Below are 18,681 nucleotides of genomic sequence, written 5' to 3'. Positions count from 1 at the left end.
CCGTGCTTTGCCCAGGTCTGTCATAGAGCGTGATCTGTAAGCCTTGTTTACTACGTTAGCTGAATCTGCAGGGGGGAGCGAGTTTTAACTAACAGTCTAAATTATGCTTTGTGCAGGGCAAGCCCAAGTGTGTTTCCTCAAGAACAACTAGACTAGCCCTGCATAGTTAATAAAGATTTCATTGGTTAATTCTCTGGTGTAGTTATGCATATTCCTTAAGAATGCTGTCAATAACAATTGATCATCTTTACAAATGAATATGAGCAGAGAATACCGCAATAAACACAACATAAAATATCAGGGAATTTCAAAGGTGAAGTACACGTGATAAGCAATATCGATGTCAATATCTCTGATTATCCTAAAGATTCCTATCATATGAATGTCTGTTTACCGCCAAAGACCCTGCATATGTCTGTATGCTCATGGGGGCATACTAAGACATTTTAGACAATTTTGTGGGAAATGTTTGGGGATGGCCCTTTTCTATTCCAGCATTACTACGTCCCAGTACACAGAGCAAGGTCCGTAAAGACATGGTTGGATGAGTTTGGTGTGGAAGAACTTCCGCACATAGCCCTGACTTTAACCTCATCGAACACTTTTTGGGATGGGCTGAAACCGAGGTTGCGAGCCAGGCCAACATTAGTGCCTGACCTCACAAATGCTCTTCTGGATAAATGGGCAAAATTCCCCAAAATCTTGTGGAAAGCCTTCTCAGAAGAGTGGAAGCTGTTATAGCTGCAAAGGGGAGACCAACTACATATAAATGTCTATGTGTTTAGAATGCAATGTAATCAAAATCCCTGTTGGTGCAATGGCCAGGTGTCCCAATACTTTTTCCATATAGTGTATATGTTTTGCCAAAGCATATGAGTTTCATGGGTTACAAGTTCCTTATACTTTATAAATGAATCCATTGGTTCACATGTGTATACTGGTTTCCACATCACATTTTCAAGAACTAAAGTAACCGATCAGCTAACTGGTTTACAATTACATAGACAAATTAGCGTGTGGTGCACACCTGCAGTCTTTCCCACATGGGTCCTTGAAATGTCTGGTCTCAGATTGGGCCACGTTTTCCTATCCTAGACTCTGGTACGAGTATACACGTCTAGTATTAATATTCACAACCATTTGCTTCCAGCATGGCTGGCTTAAACATTTTGGTTGGGTTTTTTGTCTCTGTAGTAGTCATTTCACACATTCTTCGATGGACAGCCAAGAAACTACTTCCTTCCAGACTTTACAGGTGTACTGTGAGTGAGCTGGCGAGCTCCTTCCAGTTATGTGCCTGTTGCTTGGAGCTCCGGGTGTTAACAGATATTGGGATGTGGGGTGGTGGTTTTGGTTCTGATGTAGTTATGACTCTCTTATTTCTGCTGTTTCTGGCTCATGGATTTACATTTGATGGGGCATCTGCCAACTCAGGTGTGTCTCTTCAGGATCTCCTTCTGCGGGATGCCCCTGTTACAGATACTGTAGCGAAACTGTTGGCTCAATACACAGGTATGGAAGCTGCCAAGGTGTTGACCAAACATTATTGGGCATTAGAACTGACAGAATTTCACATGATCCAAAACATGATGGCACAAGAATGCAGTTCTGCTCTTCTAACTTCACTTGCTCAGGGCTTTTTTGTGGAAGGACTGTGTGCTTTCTGTTATCACCTGGTGCTCCTTCGCTTTCAGAGAACAAGCCTGATGTACAGGGTTCCGGTGGTAGCCCTTACAGTAACCTTACTGGTGTATGCAGGTAAGAAGCCATCATCTCATTGGTAAAAGTTTCTCTAAACGTTTATTTTTAACAGATGGAAAATAAAATAATCTGGGATTATACTAGAATAAAAATGTATTTAAATGCTTTATGCAGCAAGATTACGACTGTGTTTTGACAACACCAAAGACATTGAAATTGACAAAGGAGAGGGAAGAAAAGGTCGCGTTGGTTTGTAGTCAAAGGTTGGCATGGTGGATGATTGAGTTTGGCTAGTAATGGGCATAGGTGATGCAGAAGACACATGTAAGTGTTATCGGTACTTTGGAAACAGCAGGGAATTCAGTTTTCTGAAGTAGAATATAGAGCAGTGGTTCTCAACCTTCCTAATGCCGCGACCCTTTAATACAGTTCCTCATGTTGTGGTGACCCCCAACCATAAAATTATGTAATGATATATTGTGAAATATGTGTTTTCCAATGGTTTTAGGCGACCCCTGTGAAAGGGTCTTTTGACCCCCAAAGGGGTCGCGACCCACAGGTTGAGAGCCGCTGGTATAGAGTATACATTGCTTGCTTTGCCAACCTTCTTATTTTACTCTTTCAGGTGGGCCATATACAGGTGCCTTCTTTAACCCCATGCTGGCATTATCCGTAACGTTTCATTGCTCTGGAAATACCCTTCAGGAGTATGTTGTGGTCTACTGGGGTGGAGCTTTTCTTGGTAAGTAAAATCAAATCGATTAAAGTAAAAGATGACGGGTACTGGCAGACTGAATAACAGAAGTGGGACATAAATGATCCAGAGATGACTTAATGCCATTGATACTATTCAAGGAAATCATCCTGTGATTCTGTCTGTAACGTAGTGTTCACAACACGCAACTGCTTGGCGACCACTAGCTGTGCTTCATAGTTGCTGTGTGTTGGGTTTAATGGCAGTAATTGCATTTGTTGTTTTGCAGTTAAGTTTTGTACTTCTCTAGCTGTCTGCGTTTGTATCTTCTATCCACATGTTAATAAAATGAGTCTTTCTTTACAGAGAAGGTGGTAGATATTGGTTGAGGCTAATACCGTGAGGAAACGTAAACATCCTTACTATAGACGCAATGTCAGTCAATGACCATGTGGATCCAATTTTTTTTTATAATTCTATTTAGCAGTGTTTTGGGGCCAGAACCTTTAACTAAAGAATGTTTATATTTTACAGGGATGGTACTAGCCCTCTTCCTTTATCAGGGTAATATCCCTCTGCTCTTCCAGAAGAACTTGCTGTATACTCAGAAAGGTAAATACAGAACACCAAAGGGAAAAGCACTCCAGATGTCTTCAGCCAAGGTTTCAGATGATGTCAAATCACTCTCCAAGAAGAAAAGTAAAGCCATACAACCAAAATGAAACGTTGTACCAAAGGAAATAATTGAATAACAGAGCAATCGCTATTCTAGGGGTGGATAACACAAACCATTTACAAAACCATATTAAATTTGTGGACTAGAATGAGTATGTGTTGCCAGCATTGCCGTCTGTTTTCAGTAGTGCTTGGTTAATTATATGAACTGTATTTTCTGATACAGATGAAGAGACACAATTGTTGTAAAATAGGGAAGAGACCTGTGTGAATGGTAGCAAACTGCTGGAATGTATTGTTCGTTATGTGTTTTCTTCTCTAATTAAATGTTACATTTGTCACATTTCTTCCTTTATTTGCTTTTTTCTTGTGCTGTAGAAAATGCACAGTAATTAGAGCTGCACATTTTGTGGTCTGACTAGATTAGTCCTGCAAAACTTCAAACTTTAAACCTGGAATATAGATTTCATTCCACTTTTCTGATCCAAAATGTAAAGGGCGATCTGCACCCTATTGGTGTTTCTTGTATGTCACCGTTTAGCATTATGTGTGTTTTTTTATAAGGGAAGTATTTGATTTAGTTGAGATGTTTGTCTCAGATATAAAATATATATATATTATATTATGTCATGCTATAAGTCATTCTAAGCCCTTTGTGATGGTTTACTCTTTCTAGTTGACCAGAGCCTCTTTTTCTATCTTTATTCAATCGGGCTTTTTCTTGTCCATATTTAATAAAACCACATATAATTATGTCCTGTACTGCTAATGCCAAGACTGAAAAATAATTGTAAAGTACAGATTTGTATGCAAAAGAAAGAATGTTGGGTTTTGTGGCTATAACTACTTTATAGTAACTGCTGTCCCACATAGAAGGTTACTTTCCCCAACTTTTCTTGATTCTTATATTATGCACTACTACTATTGAAAACAATGCATTTTGAGCCGTACATGTACGGGCTTTGTCATTAAGGGGTTAATTTGTTGTTTTTGTTTGGCTTCTAAAAATAACATACCGTTTTGCTGTGCTTTCTCATTGGAAACATTTCAGTGGAGGCTTTTAATCAGAGATGGGTAAGCAGACCAGCCCAGACCAGACATCAGCGAAGGGGCATTACCTTTAAGGTCTTCTAGTTTAAAGGGACCTCATTCCCTCACACTTATCACTCAAAATACTTCACACCTCTCACTCATCACTCCTGTGACACATCATAACTCCCTGTCACTGTATATTAGGGTCGGTAGCACTTTGCAGGTAAGCGACAGAGCATTATGGGGAAAATGAAAATAGTTGGTTTATTTTACTTCTCTCTACATGATGTAACACTTATCTGAGGATATTTTAAGAGACCCTCTCAGTGTGGCACAGCACATTTAAGAGCACACTCATCCACAAACTTGTGTCTCTTGTGGGTACTTTATGCATTCACTTTGCTACCGACACTTGTGTCAAGTTGCACTTTATGGTGTTACTTAATAAATCTTACTGTTATCTATACATTTCCCAGCAGATTGTATAGGTAAAATTCAGTACCTATGAAGTAACAGCTTGTCACCAATATAGACGGCTACATTTAAATGTCAGTCGTGCACTTATTGAGAAAAGTATCTAGGAACAGAACGGCAATTAAAATTGGGCATGGTAAGACTGGCGTCTAACTTATGTGGCCGCAACATATGCTCTTACAGTTCTGCAGTGTGCTGCCACGTTTATCGAGCTGGCAGCGTCCCACTAATCGATGGGGTCTGCCACGGAAGCGACCATAAAGGTACTTTGGAGGCACCATCCAGCAAGGCTTTGCCTGAAAGCCAGTCTATACCTGGAGGTGTTGAAACCATATGGATCCTTAAATCAATTAAGTCTAATTTTTAATAATCAAAATGAACAATGTTCTATATGAATTATTGGATTTAAAAAAAAAAATGTATTGTCCATAAAATCCACTGATTTTGGTTGTTTTAAGCTGATGTAATCACCGCCTCTAGATGGCAGTCTAGTCATTTCTACATTAAATTTAACACTGTGTGTGCTACACTTTGCAGACACTCTCTTTGAGACTAAAAATGATGAATTAAACTGGTTACTGTTGCAATATTGACATTTGTTTTATTTTTTAACAGTAGATTCACTCTATGCAATATTTGTTGATTTAACAGAACGCATGTATATTAGTCTTTAGCAACGTTGTGATGGACTGCTATAGGGGTGATATATCTAAGGAATTTTAAAAGGTCCGTTAATTTACAAAATTAAAATAAAAAGACAGAGTAAAGGTGGACACCAAATTGTTCTAATAACATTTCTTATCAGAAAACATTGTTATGTATAGGGATGTCATTTAGAGGGGCAGCTGGAGGCCCAAACATTGCTTTGGAAAAGAAATGTTGAGAGTGTAAGAACCATACTCAAGAGAGGAACAAAGAAGATAGAGAGTCGCTAAATAAAGGCATAAATTAACTATAGCTACATATGTAGGAGAACAGACTATATTTTATTTGTCTGCAAGATTTCCTTAGTCTCCAGTGTCTTGTGAAATTTATCTTCTATAGACGCACAAATCAGTACCATGATGTCATGAATTAAGTTTGCCAATTTTGCAATGATTTCAGCACATCCTTTTTTTTTTTTAAACAGTAAGTATTCAATATGTAACACAATTCAAATCATTAGGAGAATTTTCTTAATATTGGCCATGGTGAGTCACAGATACGCTCTAGAAAAAGCAGTCAAGACAACCTGCCACCCCCCCCAGAAAAAGTTATGAGGGTCCTCTTCTACTTTACCATATTTACACACACTTTGAAAACAAAACAAGCACACAGGGTACTCCAGGTACCTTTATCCAGGTGAATGCCATTCTATATAATATAAATATTTCATATTTTTTTCAGTCTGTTTTGTGATAACTTAAAATTAGTCTTCCGATTTTTATGGGGATTATTATTTCTGCTTAGCAATGTTTTATTCATCTGCTTCCTATACAACAGTTCACTAAATTGAAGTTCTGGGGTAATCAATCTTTGGCACAAATGTTGATAAGTCTTATTTAAATTAGGGTTCAAATTGTATCCAACAATCCTAGCTCTTCCTGCCTGAAAAGGTGTCAGAGATTTGTCTCGCATTTGGTCAGGATCAACCTCATCTTGCAAGCAAACTTGAGACATTTGATCTCTCCTCGTCCGAAGTTCCTCCACCTCTTGCTGCATCTTCTGCCTGCCAAATGTTTCCACTCTGTTCCAGAAAGACCTGTTGAAGTAGACATACAGCTGCCAGTCATACTGGTTCCAGTTCTTGATCTTTTCTTGAGTTTCACTAGAGAGGACCACCTTGGTGGTGTTTTTCCTACTATTAAGTGGAAATGAAAGCACATCATCAAATGTCCAGCACAGGGCATCCTTCAAGAGCACTAAAGATTCATCAAAGTATTCTGAGATCAGCACTAGATCAAACATTGTCTCCACTGTTTGTTGCATAATCTTAAAGTGCTTTGCCGATTCTGGACCATTGTGGTCAAAACCTAGATCATACACCATTAGGTTCTTGGCATAGTGGCTGCTTTCACTAGTGCTTTTGTAAAAGTAAGATGAGTTGTTAATGAAGTCTTCTAGGCTTCTGGCTTTTGAAAATATATCCATGGCTGTATAGTATGCAAAAGATGATTCCATGAGAGAGACTGGGTTTCGTAGAATTGTGAAGTAGAATGTGTGATTGTCCATCACCTTTTCCACCTATCAAAAAATACATAAATGTTATAACAACTGCTTCAAAAAAAGAATCCCCCAATACTTCATTAACCTTGGGATTGCTAGCCGATAACACCATATCTTACTCCATCAAAATAATGTTGGGTTCAGGGTTTTTGGCCAGGGATGCACAGTTTGTGTCGCCCGACGCCTGGGACATGCAGTTCCGGGTGCCAGGCAGGTATTTTTATTACGTTTTCATCTATCCCTGCTGCGAGTAAGCAGCAGGGTTAGGATGCAGATCCCCCGCAGCGCTGCAAGGGACCTGGATCCTCTTGCCCCCCTAAATATGAAAGCTGGAGATGTCACTGTATCTGACATCTAATCTGCCAAGAATTGTGAAAAATATTATAGCTTTATGCCTATCCCATTCTTGTTTAAAATACCTCACTATATTAGCCTCTACCACTCAGATGCTGGCATAGGGCGCTCACAGGGCGAGCTGCATGAAAGACAGGCTGAGGATTAACGAAGTAAGTGAGCAGTGTGAACATTGGTGTGTGCCTGCCTGGGTATGTTATTGGGAGTGTACCTGGGTATGGATGTCTGTCTGAGTGTTTAAGTGTGTATGTGCTAACGTCTGCCTGTGTCTGTGTGACCCTGCCTAGCATGCTGAGGCTTTGCAGGGTATGTGAGCTGTGTGTATGTTTGTGTCTGAGTATGTTAGTCTGAGAGAAAAAAGTAGAAATAGGAGGAGAGATCAAGAGAAAAGGGAGAGATGATGAGCAAGAACAGAGTGAAAGAGAAGGGAGAGATAAGGGTTAATGAGAAAAGGGACAGATGGGGAGAAAGGGGAGAGATAATGAGACAGAGTGTGTGCATTTTGAAAGTATATTTTCGGGCAAGTACGTTTAAGGGCAAGCAATTGTGTGGATACAAGGAGAAGTGTAAGCTAGGATGCTTATGTGTAGAGGGAATTATGAATGCGTATAATGTGTGTTTATGGGCAGCCATTTGTAAGAGTAAAGCAGATGTGTGTATTTTGACAGCCTATCCATTACTGTTTCTGTTTTGGGTATAGAATGAAAAAAGGGTTGCACGTGAGCCAGACCGAGGGGAGCCTTGACTGAAAGAAGTCCTGACTGAGAGGAGACCCGAGATCTGTGCAATCTGTGTGTATTCTAGGCGCTGGGGCAAATCCTGTTGATGTAATCTGTGCAAGTCTTGTGTCTGTCAAATACCGGAAACAATAAACAGGACTACAGCTGATCTGCAATTAGATAGGAGAGCAGAGCCTGAAGTCTTCAGTGCTGAAACATAGCTTTTATTAAGCCAAAATTAAAACCATAACATCATGCAAAGATCAAGACCAAGCTAGTGCTCAACCTGACGGGTTTCGTCCAAACAGGACTTACTCATAGGTCAACCGCCATTAAATATGCCCAGATATAAATATGCAGAGCAAACGCAAGCACAGCTGCAATGTATAAATTAAGCTCTGCCTAGATGAATAAAAGATAATAATAATTATAATAATTATTATAATTATTATTATTATAAACACTTGTACATACCCAAATATGCAAATGAAAATATATATATAAAATAAAATTCATTAGGTAAGAATACTTAAACAACAGTACTACGAATATGAAAAAAACAACTTGAGATGGAAATCCATTCTGTTGTACAGTAAACTGAAAATAAGTAAAATATAAGGATTAGGATCTCAATGGGGACCCAACCAGACTGGGGAATAAATCAGCGTCATATCACTGCAATCAGCTATGCGTGAAGCCGTATACTCTCTCAGTCTGAGGGAATTAACTGTTCTGAAATGTTACAAAGTTGGATTTTAGCCAACTCAAAAATGAATGAATTGCTAGCCAATACACTTAGAACCAGCAAAACTTTAATTATATCAAAAGTACATACAAGATCATGTGGAAGTGTCCAGGCCCTAAAAATATATAAATTAAAGAACCACACTGCACAGAGACGTAAAAGAAAAATGCCACATCCCATTCTGAGGTTAGACCCTGGTGTTCTTTGATCTCCAATACAAAATTCCAATAGACCTCTGGCTGACATAGCGGTCCATGTTTGTCACCACCCCTGGCTGGTGTTCTAACCCACTCAATGGTTTAACATCCGAATGCTCCTGACCTCTCTCGGTGGGACGGAAAGTGTATGCCAGTGGGAGAACTGGTATTCTTAACTTTGATGGAATGCAAATATTCCTGCATTTAAACTGTCTGCAAGTCTGACCAGGTAGACAACATTTTTATTGCATCAATTAACACACGTTTTTAGGTCAAACTGAAATCCAGTAATCTTAGCGGAAAATTGTGAACCCACACTAATGTAACTGCAGCGCATACAAACTCGATGACCACAACCAAAGGTTACCAAGTGCCCTCAACTAGGAGGAACAGGCTTACTATTAGTGGTAGATGTAAACATACTAGGAGATAGCACAGTACCTAACGTTTTGGCTCTTATAGCCAAGAGATTACATCTGTTTCTGACAGTGGTTTCCAGACAGGCATCGACAAGTAAAATCGGAAGATGTTTCTTCACTATATGGCAGATCTCATCAAATTACACACTATAGGTGGTAATAATAAATGTGTGAAGTAATAGTTGCCTGTCTTTATCCCCATATGTATCACTAATTAAATTGGTCCACCATTCTATTCTCTGTAAGGATGATATCGAGAGGATAACCCTCTCTTTAAGGAATATACGGTACTTTCATAGATTTAGGGTGGCAAGGTGTTCTGAGAGTTAGGCTTCCTGTACACATCTGTGTGACATCCAGATAATGTATTATAGATAAATGAAATATTACATTTGTAAATTCGCAAATTTTAAGTTGTAGTCACTGTTATTAAAAAGCTTCCAGTTCAATGCTCTGTCAGGTAAGAATCTATTCATCAATGTACCTGAAATAAAGTACGATAGATGACTTCAACTTATTCAAGTCACCAAAAATAAATGTACAAATCCTGCCGTACAAGGATTACTGATACCCCTCGCAAATGCTGGCATCCTGCCTGAATCAGATCGGCATATGATGGGGCAAATGTTGCTCACATTGCAGTTCCACGCGGTTGCAAATAAAAATATTCAACAAAAACAAAATAATTATGGGTAAACAAAAACCGTATTAGAAAATAAGTTAGTGCGGAATCATAGCTAGTAAAACGTAACAGCCACAATGCCCTTTACATACCGGTACATGGTATGCATGAATAAAAAGATACTGCGTCTTTAGTTAACCACTTATAGTTGGATTTCCAAAAGATTTTGCCCATGATCTGTAAAAGAAGATTAGTATCCCTTAAATATCCAGGCAGACCAGCAACAAGACCCTGGAGATGGTAATCCCCCCAACTGGGAAAGGTTCTCATTTAGGGGTCACACTCTCGGAGATGATAGATCTCCCTGGGGGATTCCGAAAGGTTTTATGTACTTTTGGTAAGAGATAGAATAGAATAGGTACCGTCAGATATTCAACCACAAAAAACTCAGCAACAATCACATAAACCTATATCCACTAGGAGTTTACGTCAATTTAAAAAAAACACTAGTTGGATCACAACTTAAAACTGTATATGAAGCGGGTCTCAAAGCTTCACCTTTGTAAGACAAAGAATCAAGAACCACAATCGTGTTAGCTTTATCAGTTTTGAATTGTAATTTCCTCATGTGGGAAGATGTAGAGATACACACAGGGTATGTGATTATTAATTCATAATCCTCTCTATCTTGGACTCACCTTGTCTACATATGCTACTTATAAAGACTATACTTACTACTTTCTAAAACTCAGAGCACATGTATCATGTTCACATTCCCTTTTATGAACACTAGAAGCACTGATGAATATTATACAAATGTAAAAAAAAATGACAATTTTTTTGTACAACTTTATGTCTACTTTACACCTGTTTATTAAAGACAAGTTCTTGATATTAGTATCTTTTTTATTTTTCTTCTTATTGATATATTGTTTAGTGATTAATAGTGCAAGTGTCTAAGATTATGTATTTTACCAATAAATGCCAACGTTCCCACTGGACATACCTCAGAGAGCTGGAACCTCAGGTGATGGCACATGATATGGAATGTCTTTTTGCTGTCCTTTGAGAAACCCTCCACATACGTAGATTGGAAATATGAGGGGTAGAAGAACTGTGCTTGTTGGTAGGTGGGAAAGGCGAATGTTAGGTTGCGATATTCCCCAAAGCGAAACAGTATGTTCATGATTGTGCTGCTGGCTGTTTTGTGAGTTTTTAAGAAGAAAATGTGTGTCTTTGGTTGGCATGTGGTTGCATTTTCTCTACCCTGGCCAGTCTTTATTTGTCGGGAAAACCTTAAAAAGACAGACAAATATGAATGAACAAATACGCAAATATATACGGTATTGTATTTTTCCTTCTCTGGTGCTGCTGCTCCTGGCTAACACTAGTGATGACCGCACACAACTTAACTTGTGTGCCAGCCTCCCAATTGAGGCCGTCTGCACTCACAATCACAATATGCCCCTCATATCTATGAGAAAACATAGTCAATCTTTTAATATATACTAAACAGCTGGTCAGTGTCATCTTTACCCTCAAGAAGCTTGTCTGTGCCATCCATGCCCACCAACAGCTTGTCCGTGCCATATATCTCCTCAAACAGCTTGTCTATGTCATCTTTGTCCACAAAAAATGTATCTGTGCCATCTTTGCCACAAACAGCTTGCCTGTGCCCCAAACAGCTTATCTTAGCCATATTTGTCCCCAAACAGCTTGTCTATACCATATATGCTGAAACAAATGAAAAACAGGCAGTATTCAGCAGCCCCGGATTCTCCACACCCACTACCAGTGGCCTACTCCCACCGAGTGCCGCACAATATGGCGTCTCCTTCCACTACAGTAAATACTTTCACAAATCAAATGAGCAGATTCATGCACATCTCATAGGGAATCAATGAGTGCAAATACTGCTGTTATTATCCGGATGAAATTCAAAGCTTAGTTATCAAATCATAAAAGCACGAGGAGAACAGTGTCTCACGCGTTTCATCTTAGCAGGCTTAATCATAGACAAAAAAAACAAACAAGAAAACATCCAAATATATAGCAAACAAAACACCGTTGGAAGTTAGGTACAATTTTCACAAAGCGGGTATCCATGGAAACTTGTTAACAGAGCGTATCTCAAAGCAAAATGCAGACATAGGAACACCCTACTAGATGCTGGTCCAATTATGTCTAGAACTGACAGATCGCAAAACAATGATAACTATACTTCATTTTTCATAACTGACTATAGTCAGTGGTTTGAGAAGATTAGGGATATTATTCAGAATAAAATCCGTATTTTAAAAGCAGACCATAAATTGAGAAGAGTTTTGGAGAAGATGGACTCAAAATGGAATCAAATGTGTTCCTAGAAAAGCATGTATGTGTTCAGGCACACACGGAAGAAGGGTGTATGCCTAACTTCCAACAGGTGTTTTGTTTGCTATATATTTGGATGTTTTTCTTGTTTTCTTTGTCTATGATTAAGCCTGCTAAGATGAAACGCGTGAGACACTGTTCTCCTCATGCTGTTATGATGCGATACTAAAGCTTTTAATTTAACTGGACAACGCTTGCACTATTCTGTACTCATGGATTGCCTATGAGGTGCCCTTGAATCTGCTTGTTTTGATTTGGGAAAGTTTGTACCGTATATATATGCCCCCCAAACAGCTTGCCTGTGCCATCTTTGTACCCAAATAGCTTTTCTGTGCCCCCAGATTGTCTGTGCCCTATTTGTCCCTAAACATCTTATCAGTGTCCCAAGCAGCCTGCCTGTGCCATATTTTCACCAAAATAGATGAGTAGAAGAGAAAATCTTGGTGGTGTGCGTGTGTGGAAGAGGAAGTCCTCTATGAAAGGAGCTCCAGACCATTTGTTCTGTAAGAGGCCCCAAAATTTCTGACGGGAGTGCTGACTGCCATATCTTCTAATCTCCCAAAATAATAATTTTATTATCATCATCAGGTTGATTTCTTTCAGTTTGTGTAGAATTTACACCTAACAAGATCCTATGAACAGGGCCGGCCTTTGGGGTGTGCGACCTGTGCGACCGCACAGGGCGCCACACTCCAGGGGGCGCCGCCGCGGGGTCCGCTGCCGCCAGTAGCGTACGGGGGGGGGGGCGGTCCGCTCATCAGGGGGGCACCCGGCACCCCTCCAGAGACGGACAGTAATGTCTGCCTCTGGAGGAGCAGGCTCGCAAGGGAGCGGTGTCGGAAGTCTTTAACAGACCTCCGGCTCCCTTGAGTGATTTTAAGCCGGTTCAAGGATCTCCCAGCAGGCTCCCTTGTGATCCGCGCGGCAACAGCTGCTGTGCGCCGGGATTTGTTGTCAGATCCCGGCGCACAGCACTGAAGCCGCGCCCACCGCTGTCCGTGCCCTCTGACCCGGAAGAAGACAGAGAAGACAGAAGAACTGAAGAAGAGGAGGAAAAGAAGCTGTAAGGAGAAAAGAGGAAAGGTATGAAAGCATTCAGTGAGAGTGAGAGTGGATTGGTATGTGTGGATTGGTATATGTGTGCATGAGTATATGTGTGGATTGGTGTATATGTGTGGATTGGTATATATGTGTGGATTGGTATATATGTGTGGATTGGTATATATGTGTGTGGATTGGTATATATGTGTGTGGATTGGTATATATGTGTGTGGATTGGTATATATGTGTGGATTGGTATATATGTGTGAATTGGTATATATGTGTGGATTGGTATATATGTGTGGATTTGTATATGTGTGGATTGGTATATGTGTGGATTAGTGTACGTGTGGATTGGTATACGTGTGGATTAGTATGTGTGGATTAGTATGTGTGGATTGGTATGTGTGTGGATTGGTATATATGTGTGGATTGGTGTATATGTGTGGATTGGTATACGTGTGGATTGGTATACGTGTGGATTGGTATACGTGTGGATTGGTATGTGTGTGGATTGGTATACGTGTGGATTGGTATGCGTGTGGATTGGTATATGTGTGGATTGGTAAGTGTGTGAGAGTGATGGGTGTTATGATGTACCATTTCCAATGTCTTTTTCATGATCTAATTATGCTCTAAAAGTACATCATAACTCCCATCACTCTATACTGTTCCATACAGTGGCAGAGCTGGGAGGCAGAGGCCTTGCACCCCCACCGCAGGACTCCTGAAAGGTAAGTGAACTTCAAAGAGGGGAAGGGTAGATAGTTAGGAGGGGGTAGATAGGGAGAAGGGAGTCAGGCAGGGGAAAGGGGGTAGATAGGGAGAAGGGAGTGAGAAGGGGTAGATAGGGCAGAAGGGAGTGAGAAGGGGTAGATAGGGCAATCATACTCCTATCATGCCAAGTCTGCGAGTACATCTGGGTATGCCTGGGCATGATAGGAATGTGATTGATGTTAATCATATATATATATATATATATATATATATATATATATATAATATTGTTATTTAATTGTTTTGTCCTATTTTGGTGTGTTACTTACTTTAAATAAAAGTGTTAGATTTCTTTATGATGTGGGGGGGGTCATATTCGGTTTTGGCCAGGTAAATGCTGCACTTTCGGTTTCAGTCCAGAATTCGTTTCGGTGCATCCCTACTACTAAGCCAGACAATGAAGTGGTAGGCCTACACCACATCAATGTTTGGCGTAGTATATAGTGATTGGGGTTTTGTTACAAGTTTTTATTATTTTTTTTTTTGTGATGGGGGGGCGCCAGAGGAGTAGTCCGCACAGGGCGCCAGAACACCTAAGGCCGGCTCTGCCTATGAACACATTATACACAGCGACAATCCACTACGTCACTTACCTAAATGGCGCACACGCAATATTATTTTGTAAGATGTACACGGACGCTATCCCGATAATTACAAGAGCACTGACAAAAGTCTTCGGGCGTGAAATTTTCCTGCACATATAATTAAAAAGAAAACATTTACGTAATCATTGAGAAAATTACACATTTCTTACAGTAATCAACTCATCCGTGACAACAAAGGACAAGGGGTTTATTCACAAAAACAGGGGTATGCAAGGAGGATGCCGTTTTTATTATGAATTATACATTATGGACCACCCAAAGTAAGCTTCACCTGCAAAAAGAGATTGGCGGGTGGTGTAAAATTCATCTATAAATAATTGCGATTACACAACTCAGTCCGTCTTGTAGATGTAACCTTCCTAATGCATAATGAAGTTAGCGAGGTGAAACTGCAGCTCTCCTGCACACTCGTGCTTAATTAGATAAACACGTCACTGGACTTTACACGTCAACCCAGTTACTATATGCGTGTTACTATAATTAGTCCTTTCGGAATGGATACGTGTATCTACAGATCACAAAAATTTGGCACATGAGTCAGCTACGAGAAATCACATTTCCGATGGTATTGAAGTATCATAAAGTGGTATAAATAAAAGCTCATAATTACCCCAAAAAGTATTACCTTTCCAAGTCTATAGTCAAAGGCTTTGTGACAATGTAACTGTTGGCCGTTTCTCTCTGTATTACTTGGTATTTTCTGCACAGGAACATTTGTGATGCCCTATTACCTCGTTGGCCTCTTTGTGAAACCTCTAACAACCAGCAAATATTATCAAGCATTTTTTATTAGTTTGTAGTAACTCTATGTATTTAATGCTATTTTATAAAAGGTACAATTTTTCAACTATTCTACACTGAATACCCTATTATCCCTTTATATTCTTGGTTGCCATAATAACTGCGGCTATTCGTTTTACTTTCAATCAACTCTGCTATTAATGAAGGTTTTGAGCATGCTACTGACAAATCAAAGTGTATTTTTCTTATTTGCCAATATGTTGTGTTTTCATTTTAGGTGTCAAGGACAAAAAGTGTTGTTTAATGAAGGCAGATATGATATCAGTACAAATGTTTAGATTTCCAATGTTAGTTAAGTTTAATAAATGTTCTTGAGATCTTATTTCAAGCAGCAAAAAAAAGGTCACATAAACATCACTGATCATTTATCATGTAAAATAAAATATAATTCGATACATTAAACTATAACATACCAACCGATTGTCTTCTGAGGCAACTATTGCTCCCCTGGTCTTTCATATACGACTAATTTTTGAATGTTTTTATTTACACTTGCTACATGATGTCATAGTTAGTGCGAAAAATGTTTTTACAGAAAATACACAAATGTACACACAAACCCTCTAATATATTAGCACAAACATTGAAGTATTTACTGCCAAGCCCACCGACTATAATTTAAAATGTAAATTTTAATCATATTTTTGCTAAAAGAACCCTATATAGGATACCCAAAATTTAGCGTAAAAAAAAAAAATTCTCACAGTCGGAAACGAAAATTCAAGCATACATTGTGCAGGTAATTGTAGTATTATCAAAATTAGAATATTGTTAATGAGTTGCATTCTTACCTGCAGCACCACGTCAGTATCATCATTATTCAAAAACTCTGATTCTTCTAAACGTTAGTATGACATAACGTCAGATGATCTCTTTTATTCTGGAATCAATGCTTTCTCGTGTTGCTTAACCTTCTTATTGTCTCGTGTGTTCTTGTGGTAATAATACATTCTTTCTTTTTTTTTCTTTCATGGTGTTCAAATATGTACTTTTTGTTCCCTCCTTTTTTTTTTTTCCATCTGACTCCACCCTTTGTTTTTTTCTCCTTTTTCAACTACCGGTATGTAATTAAATTAATTGTGCTAATATAAAACTGATAACATTTTCCCCTAGAATTGTAAAATGACTTTTGACATTCTCATTTCTCCACTTTGGCATATTTTGTCAGCACACCTTTCATCTTCGCAGATAAAATGCGTCACCTGCCATCAGTACATATCTTAGATATTTAGTATTCAATGGGACACACACTTGGAATTTCCCAGCCACTAATTAGAATTTCAGGTTATACAACCTTGTCAGATGTCGCAGTGAACATCAACTTTTGTGCTTTATTAGTGTATAATGAACGTTTCTTTAACTTCATCCTCTGGGGAAGTACTTTATTAGTCTTAATCTGTGCAGGGAACTCTAAGAGTTAACAACAATATATTATTAATCTATATATACATAGAGACAGTGGGTGAAATTGGAGTTAGACACACATGGCCACGTACTAAACTTTTGCAGCTTGCGGATGCATGTATCCCACCGGTGGCCGCACACTAAGCATAAAAACTCAATGTGCAGCCCGTCATATCGAGTCCTGAGCTGCATTTACCTCATGAGATGGCCTAGATGAGAGAGGCACATTGTCATCGTCAGTCTGGCCCTGCTAGCTGGCATGTAGGGGAAATTGTCTGCGCTATACAAACTTAGGTTCAGAAATCATATAAGCCATCCCCCCAATAAAAAATGGAAACAATAAAAAAGCCCCCACGCACATCTCGTAATAAATATGCATGCCCCCCAACTGTCCCGATTTAGGCGGGACAGTCCTGATTTTGGGTCTCTGTCCCGAAAAAATGTCGGTGCGCTAAGCTAGTCTCAGGCTCAAATAATACAAATGTGTAAATGAGGCCTACCAAACAGGTGTAAGCATGCTGCAAGAAACAGTGTATTGGCTGTACAATGTATACAAAAAACAAAAACTGTCTGCGCTTCTTACCCTAATAAAGTTGGCAAAGTTGTTTTTAATGTATTTGGGACATTTTATCCTGCCATAGGCATTCCTGCCCTTGTTCCTATGCACTGTTCCATGGTGCGGACAGCTGGTTACGCCAATCGCCAACAGATACGTTTGTAAGTCCACTTAAAACTTAAAACACTTAAAACACGCTTCATTTTTGTCAGCACAGTCATGCATATTAAAAATAACCAACACATTGAATTGAATTCCCATAAGGCTCAGCCAGACATACTACTTCCATGATGCTGGCTGAGCGTCATGGGAAGTGCAGCAACGGTAAAGCTGAAGATGCTAGCTGTGAACTAAAATTCCTATGATTCTCAGCCAGCCAGGTGTCCAACATAATGCTGGCTGAGCATCATTAGAAGAGTAGTCCACAGCAGCAGAGATTTTTTTAAATTAAAATGGCTAATGTTAGCCTCCTTCCCAGGACCCCTACACACTGCCTTTACACACACCTGCTCATAAACACACATATACTGCCTTTACACACACATATACACAAACACTGCCCTTACACAAACCTGCCCATAATCACACAAATACACGTACACTGCCCTTACACACACATATACACGTACACTGCCCTTACACACAAATATACACATATACACGTAGAGGCAGAGTGGCATAAAGGGGTTTAAAAGGCATATCATAGGGCACTCTGCCTCCAGAAAAGCCTTATGCCCCCCATATAACCCTCCCTCCCAGACTTACCACTGCTTCTGACTTCCTGGTGTCTGGTGGGGGCAGCGGGTGGAGACCTAGGTTCATGAAATTAAAGGGGCCGGCATGGACGCAACACGCCGCCCAATAGCCAGGCCTCAGCACTTCGTCCCACGTCTTAAAAGGGGTGGGACGAACAGCTGAGGCACAGCCATTGGGCGGCGCTGTGCGTGCACGCCAGCCCCTTTCATTTCATTAGGCGCCGGAGGCCAGAAGAGGTTTTCAATCCTGATCACAGCCGCTCAGCGGATGTTTTGAATGTTGGTCTGCCAGCCACCCCGGCCCACGGACCTGCCAGCCCACTGGGAAATTGCCCGGTATCCCAGTGGGCCAGTCCGGCCCTGGCCTCACTCTTCCTCTGCCCCTACAAAGTGGAACAGAGGAAGGGATAGGTGGGATGGCGGGACAGAGACCTAAATTCGGGACATTTGGGGGGGCATGCCATTTTTAACTACTCCAACCTTAAATGCTGCAAAGTCAAGTTTATCAACAATAAAACAGACATTACCACCA

General features: G+C 39.9%; 2 protein-coding genes across 2 annotated transcripts; one reads left to right on the top strand and one right to left on the bottom strand.

The window, feature by feature from the left end:
- The first annotated feature begins 1,032 nt into the window (after positions 1-1,032).
- Positions 1,033-3,413, top strand: LOC128483304 (aquaporin-12-like). The gene is made up of 3 exons (XM_053459454.1): positions 1,033-1,758; positions 2,327-2,443; positions 2,930-3,413. Exons 1-3 carry the CDS (start codon positions 1,152-1,154, stop codon positions 3,115-3,117), a joined length of 912 nt encoding a protein of 303 aa, XP_053315429.1. The 5' UTR covers positions 1,033-1,151; the 3' UTR covers positions 3,118-3,413.
- Positions 3,414-5,843: 2,430 nt separating this feature from the next.
- On the bottom strand, positions 5,844-14,721 carry LOC128483342 (galactose-3-O-sulfotransferase 2-like). The gene is made up of 3 exons (XM_053459505.1): positions 14,622-14,721; positions 10,844-11,132; positions 5,844-6,799 (listed from the first exon to the last, which is right to left on the bottom strand). Exons 2-3 carry the CDS (start codon positions 11,021-11,023, stop codon positions 5,948-5,950), a joined length of 1,032 nt encoding a protein of 343 aa, XP_053315480.1. The 5' UTR covers positions 11,024-11,132; positions 14,622-14,721; the 3' UTR covers positions 5,844-5,947.
- Positions 14,722-18,681: the final 3,960 nt, after the last annotated feature.

This window comes from Spea bombifrons, chromosome 3, assembly GCF_027358695.1.
Source record: "Spea bombifrons isolate aSpeBom1 chromosome 3, aSpeBom1.2.pri, whole genome shotgun sequence".
Lineage (NCBI taxonomy): Eukaryota > Metazoa > Chordata > Amphibia > Anura > Pelobatidae > Spea > Spea bombifrons.
This window is presented reverse-complemented; position numbering and strand designations above follow the sequence as displayed.